Consider the following 25,183-nt stretch of genomic DNA (forward strand, 5'->3'; position numbering starts at 1 on the left):
AGCGCACTGCTCCTCCCGTCCGCGAGCCACGGAGCATGCGCGGAGCCGGGAAGCCGCGCGGCCGCGTTGGCTCCGCCCATCCCTCCCGGTTGTCATGGTGAAGCGGTGGACGCTGAGCCTCTGGGATCCCAGCGGCTGGAAGCTGGAGGCAGGCGCCATGGAGTACACGGGGAGCGAATATATTGGGAAATTTGTAGATGGGAGGTAAGGGCCTCGTTTGATTCATTATGTCTTGAACATCTGTGACTGGGAAAAGACAACTGTCTTTTTGCCTTTGAAAGGAACCTTCCACCAGACACTTTGACAAACTTTATCCCTTTTAACCTTCAGAACAACAATTCCAGGTAGGATTGTTTATTCCCATTTTACAGCTCAGTAAAATGAGACCCAGAGAAGTGAAGTAACTTGCTCAAGCTGCAAAGCCGAGACACATTCATTCCATATGTACTTGGGCCAAGGCAGAGGCGGTGGGTCTGCAGGAAAGAGAAAAATGTAAAAGTTGGGGATTTCCTTGCCAGGACTTGGCACCTGGTTGGCTCCTGGCCCTGCTCAGAGACTGCTTCCAGGCCCAGCCCAGTGCCCAGCTCCAGGCTTTGAACCTGGAGGATTCTATTAACATTCATAGAAACTGAGAGCTCTGAGGAGGGGCTGCTTTGGAAGAGAAGAAAATGAGTCCATTTGGGGTGAGATGGAGATGCTTGTAGAAGCTCTGTAGAAGGACAATGAGTCCAATTTACAGTAATAAAAGGGGGGTCCTAATATCAGAGAAGGACTTAGATGGGAGCTATACTTAGAAATGATTTGAAGGGATTAAGCAATGAAAGTTATATATGTTTATTAACTTATGTTTCCTGATCACAAGCAAAGTATAAGAACAAGAATTAAAGGAAATATAAACCTTAAAAAATTATGTGATCTCAAGCAGAGGTAGAGGAAAGAAGGGAGACTTCTTTCTCCTCCTATGTCTTGCAGTAGGATAAAGGCAAAAATAGTTTTTGAGTTCTTAATATATGCCAGGCATTCTGCTATAGTTTTGCATCCATTCTCTCATTTAATTATCTCAACAACTTTGGGGGGTTGTTGTCCGTGTCCCCATTTTATAGGTGAGAAACTGGCTCAGAGAGGTGAAGGAGCTTGTCCAAGTTCACACAGACACATAGAGACTGGACTCCAGGTCTGCATGGCTCAGAAGCTGTGCTTTAACCACAGTGCTCTCCCGCTTTGTGCCTGTGCCTCGGTGGCATCTGTCATCTGTTCACTCAGCTCACTGGCCTTTCTGTTTCCTTCATTTCTTACTCAGTAGATGTTTACAAGCGTCTGTTTAAGAAGAAACATGGTTCTGAGAGCTGAGGATACCAAGACCTTCCTCTCACATGCTTTGATTAAATAGGGGAGATGAGGTATACAATTACTAGGCAAGGCAGAAACTGCTATGCGTCCAACTGAAGTACAAACAAAAGCCAAAAGAAGCTCAGAGTTAGGAGCAGTGAGTTCCAGCTAGTGGAGAGGATTAGAGAATGAAGGAATAAATGAAAGCATATTTCTTAAGCACTTGCTATATGTCTGGCCCTTTACTAGGAAAACTGTTACACATTACAGGGCATTAATCTCAGGCTTTCACACATGAAGAGATTGGTCATCTGGTCCATTGGGTTAAGTGACCCTTCCCTATGTTCCTGTAGGGGCCTGTCTTCCCCCTGCATGGCACTTATCACATACTAATTGCTTAATTGTGTCCCCCCAATAGACTGTGAGCCCTGCCCCAAGGGCAGGAACAGCATCTACATTGATCACTGTTGTGTCCATGTTGTATCCAGCTGACCCGGCTCAACAAGACACATGACATATAATAGGTGCACTGTAGATATTTGTTAGACAAAAGGAAGAAACGAATGAAGGAAAACAGACAAACAGAAAGGCTTAGAAAAGTCTCTAAGACTTTCTAGGAAATGGTGACGCAAGATTCAGACCCATGTATCCCGTCCAAATGTTATACTTTCCCACATGTCCCACTTTGTGTTGTAATGGGTAGGGTTGGGCTGGTCTTAGCAGGAAAGACACAGAGCCAGCTTCCAGGAAACCTGACCCTAGTCTCTGCTTCACAGTGCTTACTGTGTGGCTCTGGGCACATCCCTCCCCTCTCTGGGCCTACCAAGGGGTATTTCCTGGGATGGCTTGAACTTCAAAACAGCCTCTATGTGAGGAAGAGGCAGAACAGACCAAACTCTGCCCCTCTTATTTTTGAGCTTTTGAGGAAAACAAAATAAAACTTTTGGTTTTGAGCAGAATATTGGTGGGGTGATAATGTCTGAGGACCCTGAGGGGGAGGTTCCCACTTGCTCTCCTGTGCCTGCTACCTCAGATCCTCCAGCTGCCAGGCAGGGCTCAGCGATTTCCCTTGTTCCTTACAGGATGGAGGGCAATGCCAAATACATCCTTCCTACTGAAACAAAATATGTTGGAGAGATGAAGGACGGCATGTTTCATGGCCAAGGAACCCTGTACTTCCCCAGCGGGAGCCGATACGATGCCATTTGGGAAAATGGATTGGCCGTTAAGGTGATCAGCCTAGGAGGGGGACTGCAGAGGGGAAAGCCTCAGATAGGAGGGCCCCCCTACACACACACACACACACACACACACACACACACACGACACCCTGCCTTCCCTATCCGGTGCCACCTTCTTCCCTCCTCTTGACATCTAGGGCTCTGGGGTTTTCTCCCTCTGGATCCAGAAGGGCCCCTGGAGAGGTCATGACGAGTTTGAATCCTATTAAGCCACTAACTGTGTGACCTCGAGCCCATGACTTCCCCTTTGAGATTCATGCTCCTTGTGTAATAAATTGGGGACGAGTTGTATTAATTTCTTATTGCTGCTGTTACAAGTTACTACAAATTCAGTGCCTTAAAACAACAGAAACATTTATCTTACAGTTCTGGGAGTCAGAAGTCTGAAATAGGTCAGCAATGCGGCATTCCTTCTGGAGGAGCTGTGGGAAGATCCATTTTCTTGCCTTTTCCAGCTTCTAGAAGCTGCCTGCATTCCTTGGCTCATGGCCACCCATCACTCTGACCTCTGCTTCCATCGTCACATCTCCTCTCCCTCTGCTATTGTCATCACCTTGTCTTCTATCACTCTGATTCTCTTGCCTCCCTCTTATAAGGACCCTGGTGATTACACTGGGTCCCCACAGATAATCCAGGATAATCTCCCCACTTCAAGATCCTTAGCTTAAGCACAACTGCAAAGTCCCCTTTGCCATGAGTAGTCCACATATTCACAGGTTCCAGAGATTAGACGTGGGTGTCTTTGGGAACCATTATTCAGCCTGCTGCACTGGTACCAGGCACCTCCTGGGATGGCTGTGAGAGTAAATGAGGCAGTATGTGTGAGTGCTTAGTTCAGTACGTGGCACACAGTAGGCACTCAATAAGTGTTAGCTCTTACTGTTTCTGCCACCACTCCTACTACTATCATGATAAATCATCTAATCCAAAGATTCTTAACTTGGAATTTGTGGGTCATGAATAGAATTCAGGGAGTCAGTGAAAGCTCCTAATTTATATAGAAAAGTTTCTGCATATAGGATATATTTTTCTCTGAGGAAAGGACCTGTAACTGTCTTCAGTTTCACTAAGGGTGTGTATGGGGCTGGCTCATGACCTAAAAAAGATTAAGAAACACTCCTTGTCTCACAGCTTGAAGAATCTAAGCCCCAGGAAGGGGATGTGACTTACCCAAGGTCCCACAGTGAGTTAATAGTATTGGAATTTCCACGCATGCTTCCTGATGCTCAGGCCAATGCGATATCTACATCCTGGGGCTTCCTTTAGCACTGAGGCAGCAAAAGCAGAATGTGTTTGGACAAAGGGCTGTGACTGATGGCTCTGACCTTTTGAGCTATGATAACAATTAAAAAATGATAATAACATCTATTGAGTGCTTACTATATGCCAGGCACTGTGCTAAATGCTTTGCATCTACTATTTCATTGAATCTCATTGAATCAACCCTATTAAATATGTACCATTATTTATCTTCATTTTACAAATGAGGAAACCAAGGGCTAGAGAGGGTAGGTCATCTGCCCAAGGTCACATTGAATTGTATTTTGAGTACCGAGCACCGAGCTCAGCACTGTATATCCACTCCTCTCATCATCACAGCCATGATCGCTGTGACGGTTATCACTTCTTTTCTGTGACAGTGAGAAAGCCACACCTCGTCCCTTGATGTCTGTCCTTCTTGGGTAAAGAAGGGCCTCCCCAGACCCACCTGTGTGCTCCTTGTCTTCCAGGGCACGTACACCTTCTCAGATGGGCTGCACTATGACGCGAAGAACTGGCATTACTGCGACGGCTACGACCGGAGGTTCTACACTGAGATCTGCCACGGCTTGAAGCCTACAGGTACCCAAACTGAGCGGGAGACGAAAGGCAGTTCTTAAAAAGTGGGCCGTGGCCCACTGAAGTAACCCAAAGGGGAGGCGGGATCAAGCTGGGGCCTCAGAACACAAAAGAGCCAGGTTCTGCAGCCAGAGAGCGCACACAGTATATCCAAAGTGACAGATGGGAAAGTGTAAACTGTAAAAATGAATCCGAACCTGTGAGGTCATGTGGTGTAGTTGACACAGTGTGGAGCCGGAAGGCCTGGGTTTGAGTCCAGCCTTCCCTGCTAATAGCTGGCTGGGCCTGAGCAAGGCCACCTCCGTGAGGGCAGAGGCTCCAGACAGCGCGGGGTTGGAGTCAGGCCTCCCGGAGCTCATCCTTCCTGAGTGACCCAGGGCCAGTTGGCTGACCAGGTGAGCGGGCCTCTCCCTTTGCCTCCCTGACACCTCACTCTCTCATTTCCCTCCTGTCCCCAGTCCCCTTTGCCAGCTCCTCCTCCTCAGTTATTAATTGTGGGGTTCCCCAGGGCTCTGTGGCGTAGGTCCTGTTCTGTTACCACTCTGTCCCTCTCCCCGCACGTTCACCCACTCCTAAGCCTTCAGTTGCCATCAGCTTCCAAGCTGAAATGAAACCCGAGCCGAGCCGCAGACCCCTGCATGCCGCAGACCCCTGCATGCCGCAGACCCCCGCGTGCGGCTTCCCCCACGCCTGTGTTTGCTCATCCCTCAGCTTGTCTGCACTGCAGTCATGACTTCCCCACCTGGGAGTGCTCTCTCAGTGGCCATCCCCCCACCCCTTAGGTAAGCCGCATCCTGCCTTCTCCTGCACTATGGATTCTGCCTTTTAAATGCGTCCCATTCATTTGTTCATTAAACAAGTGCTTACTGAGCGCCTCCGCTTGGCTTGCCGAGCAGCGTTTCCTTCACCCTCCCTGCCCCAGCCCCGACCTCCACCCTCTGCCCCTCATCTGGTCTCCTGAGGCCTGTGCTTGACCCACTCTGGACTCTCGTTCACTCTGTAGTCACTTTCATCTTTGAAAAATGTGAATCTGATTGCCCACTGCCCCCCTACACATGCACACACACACACACACACACACACACACACCCTTCAGTGCCTCCTCTCTACCCTGAAGATAAGGTTCCAGATTCTTACATCCTCTGGCTCCTGCTGATGTCCCCAGTCTCATCCCACTCTACCTGCCCTTCTCGGGTTTTCCCTCACCTTTGACATGCTTGCTTTCCTTCTACGCCTCAAAGAGACCATGCCTGGAATGCCCTAGCCCTCTCACTTCATCCACATAGCTCCTCTCCATCTCCAGGTCTCAGCTTAAAGTCCCTTTTTCTCAGACTCCTTCCCTGAATTCCCAGGGCTAGGTCTCCCTATGGCATGCCACGGAGCAGCCATGGTCTTCCTCCAGAGCTCTCATTAGTGCGCAGTATCTCTTTTCCTGAGCTGACTGTGAGCTCCATGAGGGCAGGGGCTCTGGCTCATTGACCGTGTCCCCAGTGCCTAGGACATGGCCTGGCACATAGTAGGTGCTCAATAAAGTGTTACCAAACAGAGATGATAATACTGACATCACAGTGGGGGGAATGGGATGTACATTGTGTGGTTAAGGCAATGACACTAACATTTCCTGAGCACCTATTCTGTGTCAGACTTTGGCTGGGCCTTGGGCGACCCAATGCTGAGAGAGCATAGTCTTTGACTTCAAAAAGCTGCCAGTGTAGAGGTCACTTGGGAAGCTTGTAAGTGGCTCCTCCTGGGTGAATGATGATGGGGCCTAGACTTTGTCATGGGCTCTTCACCCGAACAGAGACCTAGTGGCAAAGAGCCCCCGGCCATAGGCCCTAGACTCTCACACCACAGCTGGTTTAGCCAGAGCTGGGCCTCTGCCAGACCTGAAGGCAGTGTGGTGACCTTCCCGGCACCCTTCCCTTCTCCTTCTGTGACTCCCAGCAGAGCAGCTTGATCCTAAGTACCCACTTCCTTCCCAAGTCACTCAGCACTGCAGACTTCTCCAACAGCCACTTCTCAGCGGTTGTTATTAGGGCAGGGAGAGGGTAAGGCTGCCTGCCCCTTCACCTCTCTGAGCATCTGCGAGATGGCCATGAGCAAGAGCTTCAGGGAGAGAATAGCTAGGGAGTGAGTCACACGGCGAATGCGCTCAGCAGTTGTTAGCCAGTGGTGCACCTAGTTACCAGCATTCACCAATCTAAGAGTGCCTGCAGCATGCAGGACCCTCAGCTGTGAGCACGGTGCCATGCTCAGTGGCATCCAGGCCTCAGTCCAGAAGACAAGGAATTACAGGAAACCCAGGAAGTTAGTCATCCCAACCCTGTACCCTTTGCTCAGGCCTCAGCATTCCAAGATATATGATACGCAGAGTGGCATGGCCTAAAAGGTGCTCCAGTTCCTCTTTCCCTCATGGTGGTTCCAGTGTCCTCAGTTCCTGGGGTGGTGCCCAGGCCCTCTTCTCCCCTGACATCAGCAACTTAATATACTAGTTACAAAACTGGGCACCTAGCTGCTTCCTAGCTGGATAACCTTGGGCAAGTTACTTGACCTCTTTGAGCTCAGTTTTCTCATCTGTAAAATGGGCCACAGGATTGCTATGAGAATGAAGTGAAATAGTAGGAGTCAAACACTTAGCCAAATATCTGGCACATAATGAGCACTCAACAAATGGCAGCTTGATGGCAATTTGGGTGAGAGTCAAGGTTCTCCATTACCCAGTCCTCGCCCACCTGGCCCATTTCTTTCCTTCTGTTCTTCCATATACGTGCCCAGCTCCAAGGGTTTCCGAGTGAGGCATGAGCACCTGCTCTGACCTCTGCCCGCACCTTGAATGCCACCCCTCTCCTTACATGCCTTCTAGCCATATGGCCAACTCGGAGGCATCCTCAGGGTCTCTCTGACTCCAGAAATGTGCCCTTGTTGTGGTGTCCCTAGAAATGGTGGATGGTGTCAAAGAAAGGAGATGGGGGTCCAGTTCCCAAGATGCCCCTCACAGAGCCATTTCCTGGACGCTCCTCTGGGGCACTGCTCCTGCTGCTTTTGCTCGGGGCCCTCGAGGGGGAGTGTTTAGTCCAACAGCAGAGCCAATATCCACATGAGCAACCCACCAAAAGTAGACCTCGGCAGAGGCTGGGTTTGAATTTGGCCTTGGTGGTGAGTTAATTCTCCATTACATATCCTTTCAAGGTATCTCTCAACTCACCAATATGGACCCACCCAGAAAAATCCCCGTAGGCTGTTATGACTGTGGAGACGGCTTCTACAACCCGACCTCGAGGATCGTCAGGGACTATAAGAATCGCTTCCTGCGAAATGCAGGTATGTCTATTCTGACAGCCTGTGGCGCATGTTTTCTCTTCGCTCATCCACACACAGGTTTGTGCATGTGTGTCCACACGCATGCATGCCTCGGGTGAGAAAGAAGCTTTTGCCGATGAAAGACAAAAACTGATCATCTGAATGTTTCACTAATTGAAAATCTCACGACTGTTAAGTCTATACATAGTCACAGAGTGAGGGAAAGAACATTAGTGGTCTGACTGTGACGACACAGAAGTATAGCTTATTTCTGCATGCTCCCCTTCAACTAGTGTTTAATGGACACCTACTGTATGCTAGACACTATGCTTGGTGTGGGCAGCAAGGCATGGCAAAGCTAGACACAGACCCCCTTCCTTCACGGAGTTTATCGTTTGACAGGTAACAAATGAGTCCTTTAAACAGTTGATTGCATCATGGAATAAACATGATGAAAGGGGGAAACATGGCCCTAGATAGGAAGAGACCCCTATCTAGAGAGGTGGGAATGATTCTGCAGGAGCACAAAGAAGGGGTGCCTAATCCAGAACTGGAAATTCAGAGAGGGTTTCGAGAAGGAAATGTCAGCTAAGCTGAGACCCAAAGAATAATTGGGAGTCGACCACATGGCACAGAGAGAGATTTTCCAGCCAGAGGAGACAGCACAGCTGAAGGCCTAGGTACCATGTGGTCCAAGAAGCCGGTGGCCCCTCAGCCAGGGGAGTACCCTGAAGGTGCTGGAACTTCAGTTTGGTAAGTGAACACAAGCTGGTCAGACTGAGAAGGACTGACCGGCAGTGACCAGACTAGCAGGAAGCTAAGGTACAAATAAGAACGTTAGCATTCTCCTTGAACACCACAACTCCTCACCTTTCTCTTATCTAGAGTCAGACCCAGTAGGAGCAGCAACAACTATGGACCTCGTCCTAGAAAAATGCCCATACATGCACAACGCAAGCATGCATGTGTATATACGCACACATGCATATTTTGCACATATTCTTAACAGGGGCATGGTTCCTCTAAAGACCCAGATCAAGAAACTCTGCTCTAGAATGAGAAAGAAACTGCCAGGTAGACCAGAAGGCCTGTCCTGGCTGAGGAGTGCACTCTCCCTCTATAGGGACATTTGCACAGTAAGGCAGTGTCCCCCACTACATAAATTAGTTGGGAGCATTTTTATAGAACTAGGGTTCCATGGAACATATTTTGGGAATTGTGTGTTAGTATCATCATTCTTCAGTTGTGGTACAATGCAGCTGGCTCCTTTTCAGCTTTTTTAGGTTTGAACTGTATTCCAGTCTTGCCTCGCTCAGGTGACATCCTGGCCCCGAGGAGATTCACAGTCTAGGGGGAGACAGACACAGAAACAGACAAGCACAGTATAATGTGATGTGGGCCCTGGTGCGGGGGAGCCCTGAAGGATGACAGGGGATTGAGGGGGGAGAACTAATCACCTGGCCGAGGTGGAGGGGGTGAGCCGGAAAAAATGGTGCCAGGGTGATGCTTATAGATGAGTGAGGAGTTCATAAACAGGGATGCTGTAGAAGGGCATTTCAGGCAGAGGGAACAGCACACGCAAAGACACAGAGGCACGTAAGAGCATGGTGTGGCCGCGGCATCCTAACCCGGGACACCAGCCAGCTAGGGAGGCTTCCTGGAAAAAGCAAGATCTAATGGGCAACTTAAATAAGAGCAGACAAGTGCAGCAGGGTTGGGAAGGGTGTTAAAGGCAGAGGGAACAGCATGTGAGAGGATCAGAGATAGGGGAGAACCCTGGCAAGATGTCAAGAGAGGGACGCCTGAAGACCCCAGGCCCCTGGTGGTGGCATAGAGACCTGGGTTTCAGGTCCTGGCCCCTGCTCTCGGGCTGCCTGCTGGTTGACCCTAGGTCAGTGCCTTCTCTCTCCAGACCCCTTTCTCTTTATCTGTAAAATGAGGGCATTGGGCTGGGTAATTTCTAGGGTCCTTCCAACCTTAAGAGTCTATGATGGAGGAGAAAGGCAGCCAAGGGGTATTTTGGTCCTGATATTATAGGACAGATCAAGTTCGGAGTGTCCTGAAAAACCACTAAAAAGGAGTCTGTGTGTGGCCACCTAGTCATTAGCCTTGACTCACCCTGCCAGGGACTGATTCCAGCTTCTGTCCATCTTCTGTTTCCCCCAGGGCCCTTTCCTGCCTGCATTCCAGTCTGTCCCCATAAACAGTGCTTCCTGTTGGCATCCTGAAGGCACAGGCGTGCTGGCCATGCAGGCTGGAGGTGGGTGACTGAGGCAACTCCAAGTAACCACAGCGGCCTGAAGCACATGCCACCTGCGTGGGTCAGAGCCTGTCACAGGCTGGGGCACCAAGAAGGGTTACCCTGGAGACTTTAGGAACTGTCTCAGCTGTGCCCCTATCTTGCCCTGGGTTCTTCCCCCAGGCAGAGAAGCTTGCTTTAGGCCTGGCTGGAAAGCCCTGGACTGGAAGGCTGCAAACTATAAGCACACTTGACCAATCTGGATTTCTAGACCTAGGTTGTCGAGAATGCCTTTCTTACTGGGGAGGATGGTACCTGCTTGCTGGGTTGCTGAGAGAATTTAAATCCATCCTTCCACTCATTAAAATGTCTTTGATTGCCTACAATGTGCCAGGCTTTGGGGATGGAGCAGGCAAGAATTCTCTGAGATCGTGGCACTCAAATCTTTGGACCCTCCTGACAATAAGGAAAAATTTATGTCATGACCCAGTACATACAGAAACACATGCACACATATGTATGTATTCTTTCTACATGTGATGTACTATGATATTTTCTTTTATTTAATTTTTTAAAATGCTGGTTGCTACTAACAAAACTGATTTCAGAGCCTCCAGGGGTCAGAACCAGCCGTTGGTAGACCATTGTTCTAGGCACCCTTCCCTAACCAACCTGTCCATCCCTCCCTCACCCCCTCCACTGCTCTGTCTGGGTTAGGAGTCTCTTCTCTGTGCCCCACAAGCCTCATTACCAGCACTTAGCCTGTGACAGTAGAAGTAGCTTTATTTGCCCATCTCCCCCACTAGAGTGGGAGCTTCCTGAGGGCAGGACTATATGACTCTGTCTGATTCATCACTGGGTCCGGGGCACCTCACACAGGTCCCATGACTCAGAGCTGATTATGAAAGCAGGCAAGCGGGCAGAGGACCTGCCCACAAGTCCCTCTTCACATTCTTCAACAAATTATACAAAATTCAGCCCCTGGCACATAATAAACAACTTATTATTTTGAGTAATAAAAGCGATCCATTATAGTCACGTGCCACTTAATGATGGGGAATACTCTCTGAGAAATGTGTTGTTAAGTGATCTCATCGCTGAGCAAATATCACAGAGTGCACCTGCACACACCTAGATGGTGAAGCCCACCACACACCAGGGCTCTGGGGTACAGCCTGTTGCTCTCAGGCTGCAAGCCTGTACAGCATGTTACCGCACAAAACAATGCAGATTAAATCAACACGAGAAAAGACTCAGTCAAGAGAAATGGTAAAATGAGATGTTTGAGTACTCTCTCAAATAATGATAAAAAATATAGTAAATGCATAAACCAGTAATATAGTCATTATTATCATTATCAAGAATTACGTACCATACGTAATTATATCTGCTATACTTTTGTATGACCGGCAGCTCAGTAGGTTTGTTCACACCATCACCACCAACACGTGGGGAATGTGTTGTGCTACGACCTTGCACGGGCTGTGAGGTCCCTGAGTGATAGGAATTTCTCAGCTCCACTATAATCTTATGGGACCACCGTAGCATTTGCAGTCCGTGGTTGACCGAAACATTGTTATACAGCCCATGACTATATTTCTCTGCACCTCAAAAAGCTTGAAACCTTAAGCGACAGAGCAGCAGCTCTCATCCACAGCTCAGGGAAATGAAGCAGGGAAAGGAACAGTCGCTGTACGTTGTAGGGGATCCTTGCCTGGCCCTTGCTGAGCGCCTTACCTGCTCATCACTTCCCCAAGTGGGCCGCTTGCAGTGAGGACACCTGGTCTCAGGTAGGTTAATAACTTGCTCCTGGTCATACAGCCGGTGACAGAGCCGGAGTCAAACCCAACTTGGCCCCAGCTCTGCTCTCATCCTTCTTGTCAGCTGTGTTTTGTAGTTTATTTTTCCCTCGGCTATCTCTGCTCCTAGACATGACTCATTCGCAGTTGTTCCTCCACCAAGCACAGTTCCTGGCACCCAGTGGGACCACAGCGATGTTCCTAAATGAGCGAAACGGTCCATTTTAGTGTCGTAAGACAAAAACACCGCAGTTCCCAGACTGAGACGCTACCTTATTTGACAAAGCATCGTTTACACACCATGGGCCAATAAGGAAGCCCTTGAGGGTGTTTGGGATAATTACCTTTAATATGGTGGGAAATTGGGAGATGGCCTCTGACCCCTCCTCCTCCTGCCTCCCCTTTCACTCCTCTGGGGAAGGATAGGCCAGAGCCCTTGGCAGCTCGCACCTCTCCGTGTAGCTGTCGCCTGCCTCAAAGTTACTAGCAGAAACCATTTACAGAATAACTGCGCCACTAATCCTTACTCCCTCCCCGCAATTAATGACACCCCAGGCGAGTGTCTCAGCTGAAAGGCACATTATTAATATTCAAAGGGAAAAAACCCTCATAGCCATTTTAACATCTACAACTAACAATGAACTAAATTTGCTTTGTGGAAGACAGAGAGTGAGCATCCCAAATTAGTTTATGTAAAAGCTGAAATTCTTTCTCGAAAGGTCTCAGTACCATCCTCAAAGAATGTCCTGATCATCAGAAATGCCGCTAAGATTCCCGCCAACATTATCCCCTTTGTTGTCTGAAATGTCGAATCAAGCACATCTGGCAAATGTCCTAGAGCTCACAAATCTTTCAAACAGCGTGTAATTCCCGATGGTTAAAGAGATAACGCCACCGCTTAATCGTGCTGCTCTTCAGAATAGCACCAACTTTCCTTCAATCAGAAACAATGGCTTTGGCTTCTTAAAAATATCACATACTGGCGATTATTTGCAGAGGGGGCCCCTCTGCGTTTGAACCTGTGGGCTCCAGGCGGAATTTAAAATCAAGATCGCAAGCCTCATTTGAATGTGTGCTCAGTTAAATGGACAACGGGAAGGAAGGGTGTGAATTGGGGTCCAAGACGTGTGCCGGCCTGTGTGATTTGCTCTCTTTGGGAGGTGACTCGGCTTCACCAGATGAGGACAGGTGAAGACGACAATGTGCTGAGAGCCCACTGAGCATTTACCACGCACGTGACACTTAGCCAAGGGGGAGGGGAATATTGGCATGATGCCTGTTTGACAAATGAGGAAACTGAGGCTCAGTGAGGTTAAAGAATTTGCCCAGGAAATCTGGCAGGAAGTGGGACTCGCACTTGGACTCGTCTGCTCCCAGAGGTTTTCCTCTTTCCCCTTCGCCAGGCCAGCTCCAGGATGGTCTGTCCACAGAGGCAGGCGCGTGGCTCCCCCGGACAGTGGCCTTTCTCTGCTCCCACCCATCTGGAGAGAGGCTGCAGAGTGAACCCCTGGAAGTGAAAGAGCACTTGTTCCTCTGACGTTCCTCTGGGATTATTTAAAGGGTTGAAAACCGGAAACATCCCAAATGCCCAACAGGAGGGAACTGATTAAATAATAGATGGCATGTTCTTACGGTAAAATACGAGGCAGCCGTTAGCATGGCAGTGAAGGAATGGATCTATTGATACACAAAGGCGTCCATGCTTTACGTCAGGGTCAGGTGAAAAGACAGGACGGTTTAACAACCAGCACTTGCTGAGTGCTTACTCTGCCCCAGCCCTGGCTTAAGCACTTCACTTATTTTATTTTATTATTTTATTTTATGGTTTCATCTAGTCCTCACAGCAACCCTGTGAAATAGTGGTAGATGACAAAAGGGAGGTGGGGTGAAACGCCTTGCCCAAGGTCACACCGGTGGTAAGCGGCAGAGCTGGACGTGGAACCCAGGTCTAGCTGACTCAGAGCTGAAGGTGACACTTAGCTGGTTCTGAATGAGATGCTGGAGTTTACTAATGAAAGAAAGAACAAAGCAAGGGCCTTCCTTGTAGCCTAGACATATAAAAATACCCCAGGACTACAAGGTGGCAGTGGGGCACTTTTTCTCTTAGGAGTTCTCTGCCTACTTTATTGCCCCCAAATTGGCCAAAGGACAAGAAAGAGTCTCTCAATACCCCCGACAAACCCAGATTCCTTTAATCCCGACACCACTGCCTTCACCTGATAGGTGAGAAACTAGAGACCCACAGAAGACAAAACCCCTGCCTGACCCCACACAGCCTGTCTGTGGGACAGCCAGGGCTGGACCCCATTTTCCCGCTAACAGCCAGGCCTCCTGCAAACCCTGGCTGGCTGTCCACAAGGCTTCCCTTGTGGGTTCCGAAAAACGGCCAAGCCAGTCTCCTGCACAGCCCCTCCCGCGTCATCTCTCAGCAAGACAAAAGGCAATTTACCTAAATGTTATAATCACCTGGAGGCTGGCAGGCAAGAGCATCCGTGCCTTATCTGTGGTTATTGTTAGCAGCGCCATAATGAAGGCTTTGTGAGGGATAATATCCCACTTGTAACTGCCAAGTAAAATGCCCTCGCAGATCACACATCCCATCCCGCCAGCACACTTGGGCATCGGCATCAAGCAAAAAGGAGACGGTGAGCACTGAACGCCTTCCACAGTGCCAGGGACTCAATCCCTTCCCAGTCCTTTGAGGAATAGATGAATATCTCTCAAACTGAGGCTCAGAAAGTAAGCTATTTACTGACGGTTGCAGCTAGTAAAAGGAGGAATTGGAATTTGAACCCATGTCTCTCTGACACCAGAGGCTATGCTCTGAACCAACAAGATGCACTATGGCCATTTCTAAGACATGAACCTCTCTGGGAACCTGGGCAGAGCCACGGGCTTTCTCCCCAGAGAAGTACGCTTGAACCCGCAGAGAGAATTCTGCCTGTAGAGGGTGGAATCCGCCCGCCGGGGTCTTTGCTCCAGGAATAACTGCCCGCCCCCGCTTGCTGCCCCTCCCTGCCTGACCCGCGGGAATTGCCCATTGCCCTCCTGGAAATTCCCCTTCCAGCCTGTGCCCATCGGATTCTGGTAACAGTCCATCCCCCTCTCCCCACGGCAGCCTCCTGGAGGCATCCAAAGGACACAGCTTCCCCTTCCGTGGCTGGAGTCAACCCAGGGCAGCTCTGCAGTGGTATGTTTTGTCTCCTTTCACAGAGGGAGTGCAAGGCCAGAGCACACGGGGCAGGAGTCACACCTCTCTTCCTCAGACTGAGCTCTGGAGCTCAAGGCACTTGGCTGAGAGCCCTGCTAGACAGACCTTGGGGCAGGAGAGGCAGGCATGGTTAGGGGCCGGCTTTACAGAAAGCCAGATCTGCCACCAGATCCCAGCTCTGCCATTTGTCAGCTGTGTGACCTTGAACGAGTCTCTTAACTTCTCTGAGCTTTGGTTCTTTCACCTGAAAGTGGGGGTAGAACTAGGACCTTCCTCCCAGGGTTGTGGTGAGCACCATTGTAAGGGGCACAGAAAGATGCCTGGTCCCTGAGGACAGGGGCATCCAAAGGACACAGCTTCATCACATCAGTGATCACAATTGCCATTATTTATACCTGGTATGGGGGTGCTGGTTGAGAAGCAGGGGATTCCTTAACTCCATGCCCCAAAGGGAGGAGCCGGTGTCACCTTGGCAAACTGCCCTCTTATATCCCCACACCTGCTTTTGATGCCCATTCTGAGACTGGACTGGAGGCTGCAGGTCCCCCATCTCTCCATCCAGCGCTCAACATTGCTCTGGATGCATTGCTTGTCACCCTCATCATTTCTTATCCATCTAAGATCCCCCCAGACATGGACCTTCACTGAGCCACCAGTGTCTCACTGCCCCAGCCTAATTCATCCCTCAGCCTCTGCCAGCAGGAAGACAGAGGCCCCAACTGCCAGGCTCGTCCCCTTCAGCCCATGGTCCACACCCAGTTGGAAAGCATGGACTGAAAGGAGCAGAGGCCTCTGGGATGAGTGTAGGGAGGCGTGAATCAGCTAGTCTCACACCCTCTGTGCCTTCTGTCATGTGAGCACCTTGCCATACACAAGACAATTCTAGTATTTAAGGACATGTATGTTTTACTAGTGTGGTCTGCATCTGGACCTCAACTGCAGAAATAACTGTTCCAACAATGTCAGAATACTGACTGTGTGGACTCAATGAGATGACCTTCTCCGGCACAGGGACTTCTTAAGAGACTCCCAAGGGTCACTATGACGATGGGCACTTTTCCCTTTACTCACCAACTAGAGGACTTAAAACCCCTGCCTGAGATAACACCAGCTGTGCCCATGACAGAGGTGTTGATGAGGATGGCATGCGACCAGGCATGCCAAGTGCAGAACGTGGCACCTGGGACACGGAAGTGCTTCCCACTACCTGGTAACAGTCCCTGCCCAGGCTCACCTCTCCCCAGCCATAGCCCTAATCCAGCCCTAGGTCTGACCCTGGAGGCCTCACCCCAATCATTTCAACATATTAAAACAAAACATACCCATACTCCCACAGTAAATATAATTTTTTGCTGTTAACGCTTTGAGAGGATTTTTAAAACTTTGCTTGGTAAATTGTTTGACTATCAGTCTTTGACAATTGGCTGTGATTTCTGAAGAGCCATGTGCACTCCGGAGAATACTTGCAAAATGAGGAAACCAAGCCTACAAATTGGTTTCAAGTGTAATAAAATTGTTTGATTTCTAAATTTAATAATTAATTAAGCTTGAATGCATTAATTATAACATTTATTAATTTCAGCTTTACAGGTTCTCTTTTTATTTTAGAGTCAATCATTTTTCCAAGCCTCTTATATTTGCACGGGCCTTGAAAAGCATGTGGGTGCTGCACCCTGCACCTCCAGTTCCCAGCGGGTAAAGCTGCCATGGCTAATCCACCCCTCCACCCACAACTCTCCACCCACCCCACCCAGAAGATGCTCCTTTACCGGGAAAAGCAGGAACAGTTTGGAGCACACCACCCCCCCTTCCCTATGGCAGGCGGTGCCTGGACAACAACCCCTCAGTCAATATTGATGATGCCGTGGCCTTGGCCTTTGGCTACCACCACTGCCAGCAAAGTTCAAAGCTTCTTTCTTGTGGAGAGTTCTGACGAGGATTCCAGGGTGTGGCCACCCTCACTTCAGGCCCTTGTCCTGCTCAGGGCCTGACCTCACCCCACCAGCTCACGCAGCCCTGCATTTGCACAGAGGGTGTGGCCGGGTTTTGGGGACGAGCACCTGTACACAGGCAGGGGTGCTGGGTGTGACACTCGCTTCCCATCCTGGCCTGGAGCCGTGGTTCACACAGAGGCCTTGGCCCCAGGACAAGAGCCCAGCCCTCGTGCGGGAGCCTCCTTCCCCAGAGCCTGTGCTGCCTGGCACTTTGGATGAGCACCGAGCCATCTCTGTGGGTCGGACGTGCCTCCTCCCCTGGCCTCTGATCACACACACACTCAGGCTTCAGTACGCACACCGCCGTGGCCCAGCCGCAGGCTGCGTGTCACACACATGCCGACCATTCCCATGCGTGCGCTTTCTCCTCTTGACCTCAGCACAGCACTGGCACCCTCACAGCACACACCTATTCACCACGCTTGCGCACACACTCACCCTTAGGTTCTCACACACGTTCACCCGTTTGTGCCCGTGCACACAGACTCGCTGAGTGTGAATTTCCCACCAGCCCACGGAGCCCTCCTTTCTGCCCTGGTGGAATGAGGTGGGTGAATCGCTTCACCCCTCTAAGCCTCACCTTAAGTGGGGACAACCCCATTTATCCCTCTCTGAGCCAGGCCCCCTATCTCTCCCTTTCCAGCAGCTTTAACCAGACCTCCCACAGAGGGCAGAGTGAGGGCTGGCCAGGGCGAATGGCACTAGGGGGGCACCCAGAGAGGATGGGCACGACCCGCTGCCCCCCGAGCTGGGCACCTCCCAGGTGCTTGGCCAGAGCGAGCTCTGCCCTCCTCCCAAGCTAGCCACCTTGGTTCATCTCCATCTCCTCCCTTTCCCGTCCCCACCCCCACCCCCACCCCAGGGTGGGAGCTGCATAGCACTGGTGACCGCAGGTGTGCTTGGCTCAAAGGTGTGCCAGCAGGTAGCAGAATCGGCTTGTGGGTCCCAGTGACTCGAATCCGCCCTTTTGCCCTCTCTGGGCCTGCCTGCCCCGGCCTGCCCCCCTCGCTTTGAACAAAAACCATTAGCTGAGCTACTGTTCTTCAGCCTTCCGATGCTGATCCTTGTGTGGAGGCCGCCCCCTCCACCCCGCTGGGAACCAGAAGTCCCAGGGTGCTCTGACCGAGTCCATCAAGATCTCGCCCTTGAAGGCCTCCAGTTTGGGATTTAAAGGCCCATCGAAAGGGTGAGACTTGCTCCCACTCCCTGGGTGCCCCCCTTCTGCCATTCGCCCTGGCCAGCCCCCACTGCCCTCTGTGGGAGGTCTGGCTAAAGCCGCTGGCCCGCAGAGAAAGGGGGCCTGGCTCAGAGAGGGACAGTGATTTGTACCAGGTCACCCAGAAAGTTGGCGGCAGGGCTCAGTCGGACCCAGAACTCCCAGTCCATGTTGTGCCGTCACACATGCCCAGATGTCCCACCTTGCAGTGACAACTTCTGTCTTCCCTTTTGGTTTGGGGCATTTCCTGTGCACCAGTGAGCACTTTTTAGGAATGATCTCACTTGCTCCTCACAGGAAAGCTTCCAGGCGGGCACCTTCATAGACCCAGAGAGGGGCTCCAAGCTAGTGGCGGCAGCTGGGCTCCATAGCCAGTACTCTTGACCACCATGCCACACTGCCTCCCTGCCAGCCACCCAGCGGCAGGTGTCGCCTTGCCTCTGTAATGAGTTTTCCGACTCTCTCCTTCTCCATCAGCCCGCTGACCTGCAGATGGCACTGATGACACCCTCCGTGACCTGGGCCCCATTAGGTGGCCTGTACAGGCCTGCCCCTCCCACCCTCACTATGAGGCAGGCCCCAGGCCCGCCAGGGCTTTGAGCTTTCTGAGTGCGGTTGGCACCCAGGTATGAGCCCAGGCAACCCATCCTCTCCGTGCGGTGGGGCTGCTCAACCCATGGCCTCAGGTCAAAAGAGGAAACAGCAGCTGGCGGTCTGGGCCCTGCACTGGGCATGTGCTTTGCCCTCAGGAGCTCCGTTTGCTGAGGGAGGGGAAGAAATTCTTCCCCCTTTGTCCAAATCCCACAGGGTAAACCTATTACTTTTATGTCCCCAAATTTACATTACTTCATCATATATTTATTAAGTACTTTTTAAGTGCCGGATTTTTGCTGGGGCCTGAAGACCTGAAGTGCTGCCCTGGGCTGGTGGGGATGACTGTGACTGACACCATGATCTTGGCCTGGGTCAGGGAAGTTGACATCCAAGCAGGGGGGCAGAGAACAGCCAGGAGGGCAAAGACCCCGGCCACACACATTCACGAGGGTCCTTAAGTGTGGATGGTGACAGGACTAAAAGAAAATGATGCTCATTAGACAACTCTAAATCCACACCCCCTTTCCTGACCGCATGGCCTCTAGCGCACTGTGGATTTATACCTCTTTGAAAGAAACCCTGGAATAACACACCTATATTGTATTTGGTTGCTTATGTTAAAAACATTAATTTGTCAAATATACATGTTTAAAATATACTGCAATTGTTATACTCCTGTTTAGGTCTTTCTTCACTTCTGTATACACTAAGGCCCAGAAATGGGAGGTGCCCTGGGCCTCTTTCTTGAGCTCCGAGAGGCCCTGCACCTGAACCAAGTCCTAAAAGGAAGGGTGTTCCCTTCTGAGGAACAGCATGTACAAAAGCACAGAGGAGCTGGTGAGCATGCACCTGCGAGCAGCTGCATTACCTTAGGGTGGCTGCACTTTACAGTGTGAGGTGAGTGGGGGCGGGAGGCAGGCTAGGAAGCAGGGAGACCTGGAGGGCCTCAAAGTCCAGGCAAAGGGGTGGGGAGCCTCTTCAGGGAAAGCTGCTCAGAGGGGAGCCCATGGTCAGATCTGGGGTCTCTCCTGCAGCAAGCTCCTTTTCTTCTTTATAAGAAGCCCGATTCATTGGGTGGGGGGTAGGAGGCGGGTATGCAGGTGGCCGCAAGGTCACTGTGAAAGCCTCAGAAGGAGAGTAAAGAAATCTTTCTGCCCGGCACCAAAGGCAGACAGACCTGAACTTGAAAATGCCTGAGTCAAGCCTGTAGACCAGAGATCAGGTGCCGTTTTCCTCACGTACTATCAAGGCTACACTGTGCGCACGACTGATCGCTGTGGATGTTGACCTTGATCCCCTGGCTGATGCGTGCTTGTCAGGTTTCTCCACTGTAAAGTTACCTGTTTTTGCTCCCTTTCTGTACTGTCGTCTTAGGGAGGAAGTCGCTCTGCAGCCCACACTGAGGAGGCGGGAGCTGAGTTCCATCTCCTTGAGGGCAGCGCATTCACACGCATGGCGTGGAATTCTACACGGGAGATTTGCCTACACTCCAATTTTTATGCATTTTTACCAGTGTTTTTATGCTGGGTCTTTTTACTGTTTAGAAGTTCAAGAACCCTACTGGTATTTCCAGGGACCTACAAATATTTTATTTCAATTACTAAAATGCATGAAATTACCAAGGCATTAAATTGGAAGGTAGGGAAGAAGCCAATAATTATTTTTATTTTTTCCTATTGTCGATACACTTTAATGAGAGACTTGGAAATACCAAAAGTAGAACCTTTCTAGTCCCACTGCTCAGAGGTGACTATTATTCACATTCCGTTTATTATTTTTTAATTTTTCTCCTGCACACAATTTCTACACGGATTATACTATGTAATTTTGTTTCCTGCCTCTTCGCACCTTATTTTTTACTTATATCAAAAGCATTTCTCCTATGTTTCGATGCAGACTTCACAGCCATATTTTTTAATAGCTGCTAAATACCCCCTCACGTGACTCACAGTGCCCCCCCCCCCCCCATTTAGCTCAATGCCTAGCACGTAGTCAGTGTATGGAAATAATTTGTTGAATGAATGAATATATGACAAAGTAATCACTCTCCTGTTTTTAGAAATGTAGGTTATTTCAGTTTTCTTAATTCTAAGTAGTACTGAGACAAATAGATCATTCCCTCAGGATCGCATCCCACAGTAGAATTACTGGGCCACGGGGGCCAAAACTTTTCAAGATAAATGCACCGAACCAGAAATCTCCCTCCCCCTCCCTCTACACCACCAGCAATTGTGCCCAGGGTAATAATTTACAATTGATTAAAGAGTTTGTAGGGTGTTTTTCCCCATCATTTTCCCCCTCCTCTCCGCGCCCCCCTCCTGCCAAAAAGGGGAGAAATTATCTGAGAAGGTGAAGATGTTCTCAGACAATCATATTAACATATTCCAACAATCGCAATTTGCCAAATAGTAATCACAACTCCCGGGATCTGGGAGGCATTAATCAAAGCGGCAGGTTTAATTCCATTTTAAATATTGATGAAATGTGCTTGGGATGCCTCACCCTGGCGTGGCAGGGCCCGGAGCCTGCGGGCCAGGGGAGGCGGAGGGAGGGTTGGTGAGCAGCTGCGGGCAGGGGAGGCATCTGCGATTCAAATTGGTGGCTGTGCAGCCAGGTAGAGAGTGAAAGGGGTAGTGAAGAGGGCTGTTAAGTCCATTGCTGTCAATTTGTAACGATCAGGGAGGGGCCGAGGACTGGTTCTGCACAATACCCCCGGTTTGTCTGGTTTCAGGGGTTACCACTGAAGAGGTTGCAGCTGCACTGAATCGAATAGCCTGGAGACTTCAGAACTGTAATTACCAACCAGGCTGCTTGCGGTGTGGTGGTAAAAGTGGGCTTCACCAGCGCTTAACTCCTTGTGTGCCGCCTCCCCCCCCCCCCCCCCCCCGGGTTCGCAGCCACACTCAGATTCCCAGGCAGCCTCCCTGGGGAAACTGAGGCCCACTAGCTGCTTAGGGCAGTCTTCCAAGCAAGCCAGGCAGCCAGCCTTTTTTCTTAGGTCACATATGAAGAAATAGTGGGGGTGGGGCAGCCTCCTCCCCCCCACACCCCCATCATCACTTGGGCCTTGGGGTGGGAAGCCAGGCTTTGGAGTCTGATGAGCCTTGGTTTGAGTTCCAGTGGATGCAGACATGGGACAAGGCTCATCCCCTCTACAAAATGGGGGTCATCTCCCCTGCCCTACTGGGCGATCACAGGTTCAGTGAGACCTGGTGTTTGTAAAGCACGAAGCAGAAAGTAGGCTGTCAATATGTCTCCATCTACCTGATCTTGGGCCTGCTGCTTCCCCAGAAGAGGAAGGTGGGCAGGGGGAGCTGATTCGAGGGCAGGGTTTCGGCTGGCCCTCCCGGTCTCGGCTCTCAGCCTCCCGCCATTTGTCACACAAGGAGGATGGGTAGTCCTATCCTCCCATCTCGTAGGTGGGGGCGAGAGCTCCTCCCTAGCTGGAGCCCTGAGAGCTGCTTGAGGGCTGGGGTTTGGGCTAATTCTCTTTGTCCCCAGGGGGAGGCACAGGGGAAAGCAGAAATGAGGGAGGGACAGCCGGCAGACAGGGTGCTACCGAGGGCTTAGCTAGGAGTCTGGTGAATGAAGCACCTGTATGATTCAATGACCCTCCTCGTGGAATATAAATTCTCCTACATATCCATGAAGGGATGTGCCCAAGGACGTTTGTCCCAGCATTATTCCTGGGAACAGAAGCTGGGGGCAACTTGCATGTCCACCACTGGGATGATGGGGAGTAAAACGTAATGGAAGCCCACCGTGGAATATTAGGCAGCCGTAAAACAAACAAACAAAAACTATGCAATGGAAGAGTTAGGAAAGGTCACCAAGAGCAAAGATGTGTCATTAGAGACCAAGGGTAAGATCATCCACCCCCACACGTTCCCAATTACTATGTACAGATGCAAAAGATGGGCAGTGAAGAAGGCTGATAGGGCAAAACTTGGTTCATTTGAAATACGGTGTTGTAGGGGAGCCCTGTGGTTACCTTGGACTGCCGGAAAGATCAACAGTGGGTCCTAGAGCAATTAAGCCTGAAACATCACTGGAGGCAAAAATGACAAACCTGAAGCTGTCCTATGTGAGGCACATCATAAGGAGGGAGGGCTCTTTGGAAAAGATGATAATGCTGGGGGGGGATAAAGGCAGCAGGAAAAGAGAAAGACCAAATGCGAGATGGACTGGCTTCATAAAAAAGCCATAGGCATGAGTCTACAGGAGCCAAGTGGGGCTGTTGAGGACAGGACTGTGGACGTCACTCATTCATAGGGTCGCCAGGAGTCAGAGCCAACTCAACAGCATAAACATAAGCAGCAAAGAACTAGATATACATGTAGTTACAAGAATAGATCTTGAAAAATGTACTGTTGAGTGAAAAAAACACACAATGAAATTCACAGCACAATGCCATTTGTGTAAATTAAAAGCACATTCGTACACAAAACAACAGTACATTTTATAGAGTTGCATGCATTTTTAGGGGTACATATCCCACCATTAGAGTCTCTGTCATGGTTGGGGGAAGCGGTGGTTTTGGGGGATAAAGGGAAGAAATAAAAATCAAGTCAGTCTGCAGAGGGGCCCAGAATAGATGACAATGGTGGGCTGGAGATGTGTTTCACTCAGCTCTCTCTCGGGTTTAGAAAACAGCCCAGGCCTGATAGTCAAACAGCCCTAGATTGAAGCTCCGGGCTTTTCACACACTAACACTGTGCTGTGGAGAGGCGGCTTTACCTTTCCGAGCCTATTTGTCCGTCTGCAGAATAGCGGATTGTTGCTGTCATTTGGTCCCGAGGAGTAAGTTAAGGGAGATGAACACACGTGGGGCCTACATGCACATCAGAGCCTCCCCATTCCCCCCTGGAAGGATCTGAGTATACAGAGGGTGTCAGCCCCCTGGGGGAAGCACAGGTACTTTGAAGGGTCCAGAATGGGACACCCAGAAAGAAAACTAAGATCGGAAGGCTCTGGCTCCCAGCACTGTCAGCAAGGCCTGGACCATCCTGGGGGTGCCGTTTATGGATGTCAGAGTGGGCAGATGCCGGAGCGAGCTGCCCTCTGAGTACCTGTCAGGCTGCCCAGCTCAGGGTGGCCAGACAATGCCATGCCTGCCTCCATCAGCAGTGGCCACCAGCTATAAATCCTTTGTGTTCAGTTCCCCCACGGCGGGCACTCACAGACAACCGAAGGATCTGGTTTTAGTGAAAGGTCTGTTTCTTCCCAGCACAGAGCTAAAGAGACTGGCCACCCCTCGACGCTGGAATTCACCCATATCCCAAGACCCCACCTGGGGGTCCCCCAGGGCAGGAAGGCCCAGCAAGCCCCAGGCATGACCAGCTCTCCCTCTTCCCTTGCAGATGACGACGAGCATGAGTGGATCATCCGGACATGTCGGAAGGGCTGGGACGAGATCGTGGGTCACAGGCCCACGCTGTGAGCTCTGCAGCCGCCTCAGCCAAGGGTTCTCCTCGTTCCACTGGCGCTGGCTGGCCCTGGGGCAGGCTATAGCTCCAGAACCTGAACTTGACTCAGGATTAAAGGCTTTCTGCAGTTAGTGGCCCCAAATATGCTTCCCTTGGACTATTTATTGGAGCAGGATCCTCATTTCACCTGCATCAGAATCACCTGGGCAAATCTGTGACCTAGAAATCCCTGCCAATCAGAAGCTCTGGGAATGGGGTTTAGCAATTTGCACTCCCATGTGTTTCTTATGCACCAGACAGAGACACTCCCCTCCTCTCCTCCCAAGCTTTGGCTTGAGCAAACTGTTCTGCTAAAAAAAAAAAAAAAAAAAAATTGGCAGCCAGCAGAAAGGTACTCTCTCACTCCCGAGATTACATGGTGGCTCTGGAACCCAGCAAGACCCAGGCTTGTGCCAAAGCTCAAGTCCTGGTTCCCTTCACGTCACCATATCAAATTCTCCCCCATCTTCCGAGTCGGCTCCTCTGTGCCTCCCTCCCTGGCCCCCTAACACCTCCTCTTTTGCAGCTATTCTGTGAACTTCTGATTAGATCCCTTTGGCCCCAACAACATGCTGGTGTGTCCGCAGCATTTGCCAGACCGAGAGCTTCTCCAGGGCAGAGTTGGCTGGGCCCTGCTGGGAGTCCTGCGGAGCCAGCCCAGGGCCCAGCACACAGCGTGTGTTCAGGAGTGGGGCAGAGGACAGCAGCCAGATTTCCTACAAAGCACAGGTTAGAGAAGAAACCCCCCATCACACCTTTATGATGCTCAGTTTACTAACTGGGAAACAGCACCAACTTTCCAGGAAGGGGGCTGCACTGGGGTTCAGGGGCCTGAGTCCTTAACCAGAGAGCAGGAAAGAAATGGAATCCCATTGTGTTGTGGATTTAAGTGCCAGCACTTCTACTTGCATTAACTTTATTTATTACACAAATAAGACATTTACAAAGCACAACAT

General features: G+C 50.6%; 1 protein-coding gene across 1 annotated transcript; it reads left to right on the plus strand.

Annotated features, from left to right (window-relative positions):
• The first annotated feature begins 157 nt into the window (after positions 1–157).
• Positions 158–24,202, plus strand: MORN5 (MORN repeat containing 5). Its single transcript, XM_016211107.2, has 5 exons — positions 158–204; positions 2,412–2,559; positions 4,301–4,412; positions 7,599–7,730; positions 24,123–24,202. Exons 1-5 carry the CDS (start codon positions 158–160, stop codon positions 24,200–24,202), a joined length of 519 nt encoding a protein of 172 aa, XP_016066593.1.
• The last annotated feature ends 981 nt before the right edge of the window (positions 24,203–25,183 follow it).

The sequence above is a fragment of the Miniopterus natalensis genome, chromosome 12 (assembly GCF_054644295.1).
Source record: "Miniopterus natalensis isolate mMinNat1 chromosome 12, mMinNat1.hap1, whole genome shotgun sequence".
Classification (NCBI taxonomy): Eukaryota; Metazoa; Chordata; class Mammalia; order Chiroptera; family Miniopteridae; genus Miniopterus; species Miniopterus natalensis.

Bases quoted from the DNA above. Each gene is read 5' to 3' on its own strand.
- MORN5 (XM_016211107.2), top strand. From the start codon at position 158: ATGGAGTACACGGGGAGCGAATATATTGGGAAATTTGTAGATGGGAG. The intron at 205-2,411 runs GTAAGGGCCTCG...TGTTCCTTACAG, and splicing joins GGGAAATTTGTAGATGGGAG to GATGGAGGGCAATGCCAAAT. The intron at 2,560-4,300 runs GTGATCAGCCTA...CTTGTCTTCCAG, and splicing joins AAAATGGATTGGCCGTTAAG to GGCACGTACACCTTCTCAGA.